This window comes from Formica exsecta, unplaced genomic scaffold (assembly GCF_003651465.1).
Source record: "Formica exsecta isolate Colony F162 unplaced genomic scaffold, ASM365146v1 scaffold690, whole genome shotgun sequence".
Taxonomy (NCBI): domain Eukaryota; kingdom Metazoa; phylum Arthropoda; class Insecta; order Hymenoptera; family Formicidae; genus Formica; species Formica exsecta.
The window spans coordinates 157,260-171,116 of NW_021853456.1; the positions used below are offsets into that span (position 1 = coordinate 157,260).

A 13,857-nucleotide genomic window follows, 5' to 3' on the forward strand; every position below is an offset into this window, starting at 1 on the left:
CAAATTAGTGGGCCCTTAAATTCCGCGAAAGGCGCGAGTTAGACGTATAAATTCCGGCGCAATCCGTGTACGACGAGGTGGGAGAGGGGGAGGGGAGAAGGGATCAAATCTGTGTCTCGCAGCGTGTCGTACGCAACATGAATATCATCCTACCTGCGGAGTGCTCACGGATGATCTAAGTAGAACCCCATCGAACGCCCGTGGGAGTGTACACGCCCGTGGAATGCAGTTCTGATTTAATGAGACGCGCCACTATCTCCCGCTCTCATTCTCGGAATCGGATTTACCGCAATTTCTCCTCGATTTTCAGCATCTGGTAATTCTCGATCGAGTCCAAGCCCGATTGTTCGCTACAAATAGAGATAAATTGTTCCTTTCTCAAGTCTTGAACGATACATATTTACGACTTACGTTTGTGGATAATTTTTCCTGGCTGCTTACCGCTTTTTTCATCCCATGGGGTGGTCCCATCGCGCTGTCGTCGAGAGAAAGAGATTCGAAAGGCTACGAACAGATTCACCCGCCTTCGCGGCGGAAAGATTCCGAGAGACTCATTCCCTCTCTTCTGATAATTGTAATGGGCCGCGGCGGAAGATATAGGCGCTCGGGATGCGCTGAAAAAAAGGATAGGAAATGAGGATCGTGCGCGAGGTTTTAAATGGGGACGGGGGGGAACCGAAAGGAAAGGAGATGCGACGCGCTTCCCTATCAAAAGACGCCGGCCAACACCGAAGACGCGCGTCGAGCATTAAATCGGCCAATGGCAATAAGTAACCGCGATTACCGAGTGGCGTTGTAGGTGCGCGCAGATAATTAAAAGACGATACAATAAACCACGTATCACCAGCCGTAAAGCAGCCGGGCTGCTAAGGCCTACGGTGCGGGCCGGTCTGTTCCGCGAGCGATCACTTAAGTCTGGAGAACCCACGCAGACATCTTGTCTCATCGCCACTCTCTCTCCGGCCTCTTCGGCAATAACCATAAGGCATCCTTTATTCCGGCGCGCGATTCCGCCGGATTCTCTTCTCGCTGATCTTAAAATACGGCGACTACGTGTGCAACGGCAGAATGTCAATGTTTCAAGTAGAGCATGTTTCCACGAAGTGTTCCGCGCCCAGTTTTTTTTTATCTATTCTTTCAGTTATCAAAAAGACATATATATGTAATTTCATTATTAGCAGGATACTTTAAGTTAGGAATTTATTTTGCTGCAAATTTTTTAGAGCAATTTTTTAGCAATATAATGAGAAACCTGTAGACATCTTATCGTAGCTTGTAAGAATAATTTTATATGGATAATCGAATAAGAGCTGTAAATTATAGTGCAAAATCATCGATAATTATGTTTTGTTGTGTTCCTCGATATTTCATAGCGAGATGCTAAACAGGTCGGCCGAGACGCGACTAATCGTCCGAGGAACGCCGTGTAGCGTTCAATCCGTGAATTTAATTCGCCCGTGTTGACGTTAAATCAAAAAGTGGCGAAGGGTAACAAGTAGTCGTCGCGAGATTACGACTCCGAGACACGCACGCGATATAAGTCTCGCACGTCGGGAGGGGCCCGCCCTTCCCTTACGTCGGACGTTGTTCGACGTTCGTTGCGGCGAATTTATCATTGACGTTTTGCTCTCGACAACGTGGCGGGGAAAGAATCTCACGCGAAATGAGCTCGGCGCTTTTTACAGAATAGACGGCATTTATTTATCGCCGGCGAGCGTTTTTCACAGACAGCCTCTCGTTCTTCTTCGCGTTCGCCGAAGATTCCTTGGGCGGAAATGAGATGAGAAATCTTGCTTTTCAGATTTGTCGGACGTGCCGGAGAATCTGCCGTTGCCGGCACCGGGCTCGGAAAGTCCACCCCAGGCCCTCAACTACTCGCAGATAGCCTCGGCGGCGGTCGCCGTGTCTCAGAGCGCCCAGGACCCCTCGGTCTCGAGTACGGAGACCCTGCTAAGGAATATCCAGGGCCTGCTCAAGGTCGCGGCCGACAACGCGAGGCAACAGGAGAGGCAAATCAACTACGAGAAAGGTCAGTGGCAGGGCTTTCTTAAGACACTTGAGGGCGCTCTCCACAATTTCATTATCTTCCAGCTCTCCCAGAACCACATTAAGAGGCATTAGTCCCTATCCCGTCGACCGAGACCCACCTCTCCTCCCCCCGAGTTCCTCTCCGCGCTCCCTGCTCTCTATTTCACAGCCTCATCTATCGCATCTCCTCCCCCTTACGCTTCAACTTTTGTCTTGTTTGCATCGCGTTAAGATGTTGAACACGCGAAATGGAGATGGTAATGTGCGTAATCGGGGAGAGCTGGATATCCGAAAGCGAGATTCGTAAAATAAAAACGCGAAGACAAATATCGGTGAATGATGTACGGAATTTTGCTTTTTATCTTGATGTTTAACTTTAGTGTACGCGTCGATACTCGATGCTTCTCCTCGCGCATAAAATATTTTAATATCCGTGCGCTAAAGTATGTACAACGTAAGATAGTAATTCGAAATGCATATTATTATTGCGAAATTCTAAAGTCAATAAAACGAGCGTCCCCCCGTTTGTGAGTGGCAACTCTCGAAAGTGATTCGTGCAAACGAAATATTTTGCGCAAAAAGCGACGTGACCTTCCCTGGTGAAATATCGCTCGTAAAAAAAAAAAAAAAAAAATATTGTGTTCGGTGCATCGCAAAGACGAGGTGCCGTTTGCGAGCGTGCGAGCGACTCGGAGGATAAATTTAAATGTCGTTGTCGCGTAGATAGAGTCTGTACCGTAGATTACGATGAACGTAGGCAAGGCCCATTAAGAACGAGGAATCGGTGCGGCACGAGATGACGTGCAGCATACGACTTCTTTCTCATTAACGGCGCGTGATAAATAACGCCGGCGTTATTATTAAATATCCTCGTCGCGAGATCGTCTCAGGGAGCTCTTCCCGCGAAAAAAAGAGAGGGTTCGACGCAAGAAACGGCGCGTAGTCGTCTCTCACGCGTCGAGGTTTCTTCGTCACTGAGATGGAATTAATAACTCTATGATAAAACAGATATTTCGATGTAAATTATCGAGTCGTTTATTAAATATCGATCGAAAAATATCATCACGGTTTAATTGTGACAAAAAATCTCATTATGATGGAAACGATGATAACGCGTATCCAGCGATCTGTATCCATGTACCTCTTATATGTCATTAGATATAAACGAGTTGCCATTATAGTCGCTAATTGTTATTGCTAATAGTATGCGATAATTCTATTGTCTAAGCTTCGTTGCGAAATGTAAAGGACGAGGTATATCGTCGATAATCGCTGATTCATGAACGTCTCGTAGATGCAATTATGGAGAAAAAGGAATATACGAATAAAATGCGCTACGCAAAACGACACGTAAAACATGAAGCTGATTTCATAGCCGAGCGATCGCAATTCCTCGACGTAATATCGGCGAATCATGCGCCAAGAGAGCGGAAAGAACATGCTCGAGATGTTTTCACGCAAAATCCATTTTTGCGACAATTCGTCCGCGAACTGTCATCGATCGGCTATATCCGCTTCCGTTTTCGCAACACGCCACCTTCGACCGTTACAAAATTCATATTCATATCGCGGTGTTAGCGTTGAATTATCTGTAATCTAAAAGATCTGGGATATAAATGTCATCTAGCATATAATTATAAACGTATATTAAATATAAATGATATTTGGCATTTCTTTAGATACACACACACACATATTTCCCTTTTAAAATTATAATCCTTTTAAACAACATTTTATATGTTATAAAATGGAATAAAATTGCCACATTTAGCGCCGAATGTAGTCTCCGAGTTCCAAGCGCGCACATCAGTGACTCTCGGATCGGCCGAGAAAGACTGGCCGATGTATCGCAATCTTCAGCGAAACGGGCGGGCTCTCGATGTACAAGCGTGTTCCTTATCTGCGTTTTCGCAGGTTTTAAGCGGCGGATTCCCATAAACGTGCGTCCGATATCCGGTGTCGGAGTCGCGCGTCCCAGCGGCGCGTTTAATAAATTCCGTGCGAAATGTAACCACGGGACTTTAATTACCCATTAGCCGATACAAAGTGTCATTTTCAGGGTCGTTAACTAATGCGTTTGCCGGCATTAACGTTAGGAATGCGTCGGGCATCGCGACTTCGGCATTGGCGGCGGCGGTTAAGCAGCTTCCCGTAGTTACACGTGTGCGTGGATTCGCAGGGGAGATGAGTAGATTCCCGAGGGGGGAGAGAGAGAGAGAGAGAGAGAAAGATACGATAAAAAGAAATCGACGATTCGCTTCCCATGGCCGGTGGCCCCCTCGCCGCTCGCCGCCAACCTCGCGACTTAACGAACAGTCTTCGACGACTGTGCCTTTTTCGTGCTGCAAAGTGCACGACTCACTTGCATAATTCGTGCCTTCCTTTTGGCGTTCTCGACGTCCCGCTAACGACATCGTGAATTCCCATTAAATCGCGCGACACCTGCGAGCAAATCGTAATGGACAAACGGAAGAATCCTTAATATTATGACAATGCATACATTTATTTAGTTTCCAATTTGATATATTATCAATGTCATTCGCCAAGATATTTCAACCGGATTATTTACCGGTAGTCCGTGATTCATTGATCGCGCGATATCAACATCGGGAGACCTCGTTTCCCGTTCCACGCTCGGTAAGCACGAGGACTTTAATAAGAAGGGACGCGCTCGATCGGGCGGTCGGGGAATCGACACGGGGGCACGTGAACGCTAACGAATTCATTTGGCGCACGTTGTGACGTTAAGCTCGGAATGTGCGGAGCGGTGGTTATTGTTGATCCGGATTCCGCGTGCGCGACGCAGAGATCTCAGCGCGAGTCGATCGACAGGCCGGATGAGAAAAGGGAGACTGGTGGAGGCGGATAAAGGGCGCTGCTGCGGTATGGAGGAAGGGAAGAGAAAAAAAAAAAAAAAAAAAAAAGAACGTGGCTTGGCGGGCAACCAACGACGACGATGACGACGACGACGACGACGACGATGAGGACGGTGGGACAGGGAGGGAAGTAATCGGAAAGAGAGTAAGAGAGGTCCGATTTAATACTCGAACGAGCAGCTCGTTTTACACCAGATGGTTTTACATACGGCCACTATCGTGTTACCAACCTTCAGCCGTATGGGTGCATTCGTATCTCCGTCGGCACGAGATCCGGGCGCCTTCGTACGTGCATCGCGCTCGCATGCTCGCGCACACACGTATACACACGAATGCGCAGGCACGTACATACATCGCATTTGCTCGTCGGTTTTAAGCCAATCCGGTGGAGATGCCTTCGATGAGGGAATATTGTCGATATTACTCGTTCTTTTTTTTCTCCGTCTCTCTCTCTCTCTCTCTGTCTCTAACGCGAGCGGATTGCTTCTACCGTAGAGACGGGATTGAGAACTGTCGACGTTGTTGCCCTAAAAAGAGCGAGTTACCATCGTGACGCTCTCGCAAGCATGTCGAAGATCTGAAAGCGTTTATTTATCCTCTCCCGTCGTCGCGCCTCGACTCGAGTTTCGTAAACGCGCTAATGCACCGTGAGACACGTACGAAGATTTTTATGCATGCGATACGGGGAGAGCAGCGCGAACACCCAGAACACGCTCCGAAGATCGCGACGATCTCATTACGAAGACGCTCGTCCGAGCGTTACGCGTTTAATGTCAGCGGAATAGCACGCTCGAATTGAATGCTCGATTGAATAGGCTCGAAGATAATCATATGCAGATAATTTTCCAGATGAATGATTAAAAAAGGAGACCGTAAAGAGATCGTTGATTTAATATATTTCTCTGCGGCTGTCGATCGTATTCCATAATTTTTGTTGGAATTATAATCAAGTTTGTGTGCGTCGATAGAAATTCTTGCGAAGCACAGTCTCGTTGTAGTTTAACGCGTCGTTTCCCTTTCAATCGGAAAAAAAAAAAAACGACAATTGTGACGATCCCGCCTGTTCTTATCAAAGATGCGCGCTATTCTCATTTATCGTTCAAATATTTGCTCGTTACGGGCGAGGCGAGTACACTCTCGGAGCCAAGATAGAGAGTTTCGTGAGAAGGAGAGGAGACCATCCCCCTCGCGCCGCCGGTAAGTTACATGCCGCACGAGGGACAATATGAGCCCGCCTAGAGATCCTGGCGAGGAGCCAGCCAGCGAGCGCGGCGACAACGAGGCTACTATCTTCGATCCTCGACGAGATAAGGGAAGCGTAGGAAGCGGGATTATGTGTGTCCGGCGCGCGGGCCCCACCGGTCCCCGGTTAAAGGGCTCCACTCGAACGCGGAATATAAAGAGGGGATTGAGTTGTAGCCGCGAGTGGAGGATCTTATGTAGATTCCTTGTAGATCGTGCACCCGATTCGATCGCGATCGGCTCTGTGTGTCCGGTACCCGGGTTAATTAAAATTGTAGGAGCCCCACAACGTCTCTTTCTCCTTCTCTTCGGAACTCTTCCTCTGCCATTGCCCTTTGTTTCTCTCTCTCTCTGTTCACCCTATTCTTCGCTATTTTCCTCGTCTTCCCGCTTTCTTTATATCTCTTTTGCGACTTTTTTTTTCCTCCACCTTCCTCCTCTTCTTCATCCTCGTTCCGTGCACCACGGTGGCTGCTCAGCGCGGCAACCGCACCTCGCTACATAAAATCCTGCGATTTTTGGCCGTCGCTGCTTGGGAGGCTCCGCTCACGTGAAATCCTATTACCGCGAGCGACGGTGCGGCACGATGGAGGAGCAGGATGCGACCGCTCGTACCACAGGGCTATCGAGTAGGTATCCGCGTTACGAATGAAACGCGAATTACCGACGCCACTGTCGTGATACATAGAGATACAAACGAGATGAGATCGCTTTTCACGTTGATGGGAGCTGCATTGCAATCGAGAGCCATTAGAGTCACGCAACCAATGTCGTCAATCATAAATCCTTCTGATTGTCGATATTGCCTTAAGCTTAAAATACCTCAAAGTAAATGTTAATATTTTATAATAAATTTTAAAAGTTTTCTTTTTTTTAGAGAAACCGTATACTGTTGAATATTAAATATAAAATATATATTCGCGCGTTTCTCTCTTTTGCGACTCACCGGAAGCTTCTCTGATAGATGTCTCTTCATCCCTGATAAGACAGGGATGGCGGGCGTAAATATTTCGAAGTGCAAACAGAAATATTGATACAAACGTTCCGGACGTCCACCTACCGTAGTACTTTCGAGACGTTCGAGCCTCTCGATGGTTGCCTCCTCTCGACTCGCGGTTGAATGCAGACTGATTGATTTATGCTTAACCCTGCCAACCGACGACCCTCCTACCCTCCTCTCTTCCTCGTGCACGAAGGGATACGTTAGCTTAACCGAAGCTATCTCTATATCGCACGGCGAGCAGCCATTATCGCGCAAATTATGTACGCATACGTGTATCAACGGCACGCTTGTTTTTTCCCTCCCTTCATACTTTTTCCTTTCTCTTTCTCTCTCTCTCTTTTGCTCTTTATCTCTTCTTATCTTATAGCGAATCAATAAGCGATCGAGAATTCTCATTGTTACTTATTGTTTTTGTTCCATGCACATTACAGGATTAATTTTAATTAATTAATAAAACTGGTTTTTTTTTCCATAAATGGTTGTCGTGTAACAAACATAAATCGAGAAGCGCGAAAAATGATTTACGCAATTCGATAAAGCTGTAAATCGCCACTTTTATAGCATCTCGCCGACTTTTATTGGCATCGACTGTTTGCTTTAATTAACGCCGGTATTGTCTTAGATTTAATTAAGAATGAAATCGATTTATTGACCTTCGTCGCGCACAATTCTCTCTCGTACGGCCATAGAGCATCTCGGGAAATCGTTATATGGTGGCGCTTAGCAGGCATTTTTATTGCCCTGTGAGAGAAGCAAGGAAAGCTAATTTTCTCTCAGATAAAACGAAGAGGAAAATAGCAAATAAAAGGAGCACTTGCGTCGTTCTGAGCACATGTATACTAAACAATTTAGTTTTCAAATTTTAAACACCACGACGACGGCGTAAGAGATGCTGAGGAAGCTCGCAGAGCAAAGAATCAGCGAGCCTCTCTCTAAGTCATTAAATATTTTCCGCATGCATTACGTGTATTATATAGATATATATTTACACGCGTATCCGAGAAGAGCGTACGGTGCCAGACCAGAACAACTTCCTTTGCATACATCAATTACGCCTCTCGCGGTTCCCATTATTAGCCGCCTATAATTTATTACTTTCCACCTTAATAAGCATAATAGTTCCCATGCTATTCTTCGTGCCGCTTCGTATAGCCGTCGCCGTCATGTTGGCGTTACTCTTTCTAATATATATATATAATTTAAGAGAAGGCCCTGTATATACAAATACGCTCGCAATCTCTATCTGTCTATCTCTATCAGTCTTGGATGTGAGCTCGTGGAAGAGTTGATCTCTGACCTAGAGACAATCGTTAAGCATAGCGCATTGGTCTCCGACGCCGTCAAACAAATATTTAATTATTTTCGGAGCGAAACCGAGATAGATTCCTGTCGAGAATTCGCGAGAGAATGCAAAAGGTGGCGTGAAAAGAAAAAAAAGAGAGAACGACGTGAGAATGATCGCTCGACAAGAGGGAATGCTATTGCAAAATTGATCGGCGAAATCGTAACTCCCGCTTCTCGTATCCCTTCGTCCTGTATCCACTTGAACTCTCACTTGACCGGGCGGTAACAGAATTGACGAGGAGGATGCCGCTTCTTGTTGCATCCGACCTCTTGTTGCATCCGACTCGATCGTGTATGCTTTTTGGGTATCCTCGGAACTATCCTCCCGTTGCGCGCGACACGATCCTTTGCATGTGCGCTTATAACTCAGAAGTCTGGCCTTAACATCGACTACAAATTGTCGAAGAATGCCTGAACCGTTTATTACACGTCCCTTAACTTCGCGTATTTTTAATCCATTATCAATCATAATTTAATTTCACAGAATCGGTAGCATTTTATTATATTTTTTTTCTCATTACGTTATAATAAAATCCAATTACACGGAACAATTGTTTAAAAAAATTAAACATTTTCTGATAATGGGTTGACGTTGTTCCTCTATCGAAATCTCGCAAATTCGTTTCTGGACGAATTCGAACACCGAGTTTTCAATGTCCAGAAAGGCATCTCTAATGAGACTTCTTGGCGCCCAGGTCGCAGTGGGCCCCGTTGTTACTCGTAAATCGCAAGGTAAATCGACGAATGCACAAAGAACAACGTACGCACATGTTCATGGGATATACGCGGCGAGAGAGAAACAGATAGAGGTATGCGCGAAAGATATCTCGTACGGGAGAAAGAGAGGAAAGTATAAATGTAAAAATCTCAAAGAACAATACGATGTCGCCGGTCGTGAATGTCGATACGTTCCCACCCGGGGAACCGAGCTGTGGAGAACGTGGTGGATTGTCAATTAAAGAAACAGGAGCAGGAAACCGTGTTCTGTATTCTCAGCATAAGCCACTAACGTGAAAGAATCGAGATAGGGCAGAGAAAGGGCGAAAACGGAGAATAAACGATCTGCGGTCTGAAACGCGCACCATCGCGAGAAACCGCTCCAGACGTGCCTGAAACGAGCACGGGAGGTGTAGAAGATACAGGAGGAGGAGGAGGAGGAGGAGGTGGAAGGAGGCCGTAGCAAAGAAGAAGCGGAGAGAAACGGAGAGATGAAAGAATTTAAGAGAGAAGGGGCCTAGTGTGCTCTCTCTAGTCAGGCTAATAAATTATGCTTAACACGGGGAACAACTAGTTGATTATTTATTTAACGATAAAAGGACCACGCGGCTCCCCTCGTCCTCGGACAGGCCGCGCTTCTTCTTGCCGGAGCGTGCAAATAAGTTTCGTTGGCTCCGCCGCGTTCGTTTCGCCACGGATATTTGTGTGTCTGTCTAACGGGGATATAATTTCATTTTAATGACCTCCTAAATAATATTAAATCCTACCAGCACAAATGGATAGGGAGCTAGCTACAAGTTTCTTTTCAATATGTATTCGTGGATTTATCATATAAGTAACATTAAGCGCTTCATCGAGAAGCATTAATTCATCGAGAAAAATCGCGTTGATTTTAACGAGCCGATTGGATCACTTGCGCTATGAATTATCAAATGTTTTTCTGGATTCGCAATCTCGGAAGAGATATCACCTCGCGAGATACAACGATAAACCGCGACGTTACCTCGACGGAGGTGTCACTTAAATTCTCGATTTAACGATCGCGGAGACATCGATCCCGGCGCTCGATTGTCACATCGCCGTCACCTTGCACATACAACGTCTTGGAATTAAGTAACAAATTTTGATTGTACGTGGGAAAACGATCGCGAAGGGTCTTTCTGCGGAAAGAAATCTTTGTCTCCGGTAATTTCGCATCGACGACGATTATAAAACGAAAATTTACGACGAGAAGACGAAAGCGAGGAGTACGACCCTTTCTTTCTCTTTCTCTCTCTCTCTCTCTGTTTCCTTCCACCTGGTCCGACGACTTTGTTTCACCGTGTGGTGGATTTTATCACCGTCGGTATTTAAGTGTCATCGCGAGAAGAAAGAGAAGGAAGAGGTGGAGGGTCTCTATAGGCTCTCGCGTGGAGACAGAGAAGCAACACGTTTCCCCTTCGCGCGTCTTCCCTTCTCGGAATCGTCCCGATTCCGCGCGATAACGATCGAAATTAATTACGCTCCCGGTGGCGTAATTTCAGTGTAATTCTGACGTACACGCACGCATCGCGTATTATCGCAATTTTCGTACGTATTTCGTAATCAGACGGTCGCACGGGATCGCCGCCGCGGCGATGATCAATTAATTCGCTGCGTTTTCCGCAGAATTAAATTAAAACCACTTCCGGATCGCGCGCGGATAAGATCTCTGGCCTGCGAGACAAAAGAAAATTAATTATAAAGAAAACGTCGCGATGCCAATATCGATACGGCGCGACGTTGAAAATAAAACACGACGGAGGCGCGATGGCGACGACAGCAGCAACGACGAGGAAGAAGACGAGGCGAGCCGGATAGGACCGGAATAAAAAGGAGGAACTTGACCTACCGCAGTTTTAACTACCGTTCAATTATACAGTTTGCTTTCGGGTCGTTGCGCGGTTGAATAAAGCGTGTAATTTACCGGCAATAAAAGGGCAGTAGTAACGGCCGCGCGTGAGAGAAGTACAAAGAGAAGAGGGAACACTGTGTATATGTGTCGCGTGTGTATGTGTGTGTCGTTAACGACATCGTTTATTGCCGCGAGGAACGAATATTTTGTTACAGACGTTGACCGCTTTGACTCGCGATGCGATCGAGTCGCGTTTAGAGAGCGAAGCGGTCGCACGGAGCACGCGAGGGCACGCTTTATTGCCATCGACTTTTGATAAAAGTACGATATAAAAAGAGGAGCCAGACAAGACCAAGAGAGAGAGAGAAAGAGAGAGCGAGTGAGAGAGAACGAGAGAGAGAGAGAGAGACAGCTTTTGGAGATTGAGCGTTTTGAGATTATCGCGACGTGTGAAAATGTCGTCGGACGCCTCTTTTTCCACGCCGTGACGCGATAATTGGATTTCGAAACGACGCCTCCCCTCGTCAACTAATGCGTATAATCGCGGATAACGGGTGCGGTAATCCGCGCCTACGACGCTAATTTTCTCGCGCGACATCAGCGAAGGATTAGACGACGAGACGCGGACTTGAGCGTGACGAAACAATAGAGAGAGAGAGAGAGAGAGAGAGAGAGAGAGAGAGACATTGCATGCATTAGCTTGTCCCTTTTCTTTCTCACGTCTCTTTTTTTATTCACTTATACGTATTTAATTATAATTTAATTAATTTTTTGTATAAGTGCTTTTTGCATTGAGAAATGTATCAGTTTTATCTTTAGCGGAAAGTGCATTTATTCGAATCAACTCGCTGATATATATAATTGACTGGTTGGTTGCCCGGCACGGCGCGTTCAAAAGAAAATACAACTTCCGACTGTTCATGTTCATAAAGATGGTATCGGCGCGTAGGTGCTGAGCCACTCGTTGATGTCTTATTACATCGGACGGTTATTTACGATCGTATGCAGAAAGAAAGGTAAGACGTGGAACGAGACGCTGATCATTGCCGACGAGAACCAAATCCCTTCGACACTTTCTCGGCACGCGATGTAAAAACTATGATATATGTATATTGACTTTTATTAGTTTCTCATAGTAATTAATTCTTATATATTTTTAAAGAAAGAAACAATTACAAATAATCTTATTGTGATATTCTGGATTATTAATCTTACTTTAGATTACCTATCTTTTATTATAAATTATAATTGTATTGAAAATATGCAGCGTCGTGCTGATAAATGAAAGACACGGTATAATGTTAAATGTGTCATCGGTCTATGCGATATCAATAAAATTAATAACGCGAAACTGCGATATAATTTTAAATTACACCTGCGTCGCATGTATAATGTACAGAGGCACTTTTAACGTCACGTTGTATGGCCGCACACATTTATCGACGTTTTAAGCGACGCATTCGCATCTGAAAGACACTGCGAGGAATCATCCTCGTGCGTTTGTTTTTCTCCTGCTGTGCCGGCTCTGCGCAACCTGTCGAGATAACGAGCGGACAGTTCTCCGCGCAACGCAACGACAATCTTAATGATAATTTTATACTGGGAATTATTGCCCGGTCATAATAAGCAGACACTCTTCTCTCTTTCTCTCTCTCTCTCTCGAATAAAGGGCGCACCTCGAAGCGTCGCCGTTTCGCGTCTCCGTCGTGCTCATAATTCGAACGTGTTGCGAAGATGAAGATAGCCGGAGCGAATTCATTAAAACGATTGTTAATTACGGTCTCGAGTGACACGCGGGTGAGGGCCCGGGGAAAGGAAACAGGGCAGCTGCCTCTCGGAGGCGAGGTGGGTCCCGCGATTTTACAACTCGTGCCGTTTCCGGCGCACGCGATACGCCAGCACGCGTAAATTGCCGGACGAGCGTGCGTCAAATCAATAAAACAGAAGGATTAAGAAGGAGCTGTTTCGAGATTCTCTCGTAGAAGACGGGGAATTCTTCGTATAAAATCGGTGCGTTGCGTTATCGTAACGGCGAAATCGCCGGCCTGATTAAATTGTAATGGCAGGCGATAATTAAGCGGCGCGTAAGAAAGGGAAAGGTGCGTGCCCTCGTTAAAGGCTATATCTTTTCTCTGTATAGGTCGTTAAGGGATTATATTATTATTCGATAAACTGTGTGTGAGAGAAATCTCTCTCTCTCTCTCTCTCTCTCTCTCTCTCTCTCTCTTGCCCTCGTTTATCTTTTCTCTGTATAGGTCGTTAAGGGATTATATTATTATTCGATAAACTGTGTGTGAGAGAAATCTCTCTCTCTCTCTCTCTCTCTCTCTCTCTCTCTCTCTCTCCTTTCTCGTTCCTCTCTCTCTCTCTCTCTCTCTCTCTCTCTCTCTCTCTCTCTCTCTCTCTCTCTCTCTCTCTCTCTCTCTCTCTCTCTCTCTCTCTCTCTCTCTCTCTCTCTCTCTCTCTCTCTCTCTCTCTCTCTCTCTCTCTCTCTCTCTCTCTCTCTCTCTCTCTCTCTCTCTCTCTCTCTCTCTCTCTCTCTCTCTCTCTCTCTCTCTCTCTCTCTCTCTCTCTCTCTCTCTCTCTCTCTCTCTCTCTCTCTCTCTCTCTCTCTCTCTCTCTCTCTCTCTCTCTCTCTCTCTCTCTCTCTCTCTCTCTCTCTCTCTCTCTCTCTCTCTCTCTCTCTCTCTCTCTCTCTCTCTCTCTCTCTCTCTCTCTCTCTCTCTCTCTCTCTCTCTCTCTCTCTCTCTCTCTCTCTCTCTCTCTCTCTCTCT

At 46.0% G+C, this 13,857-nt stretch overlaps 1 protein-coding gene across 6 annotated transcripts in view; it reads left to right on the plus strand.

The window, feature by feature from the left end:
• The window catches only part of LOC115243135 (dachshund homolog 2), a 198,405-nt gene that overhangs the window by 126,386 nt on the left and 58,162 nt on the right, over window positions 1-13,857 (plus strand). For all 6 annotated transcript variants that reach the window (XM_029819883.1, XM_029819878.1, XM_029819879.1 and 3 more), the window contains one exon: window positions 1,802-2,029. In XM_029819883.1, coding sequence (XP_029675743.1) covers window positions 1,802-2,029 — 228 coding nt within the window. The remainder of the gene's footprint in view (window positions 1-1,801; window positions 2,030-13,857) is intronic.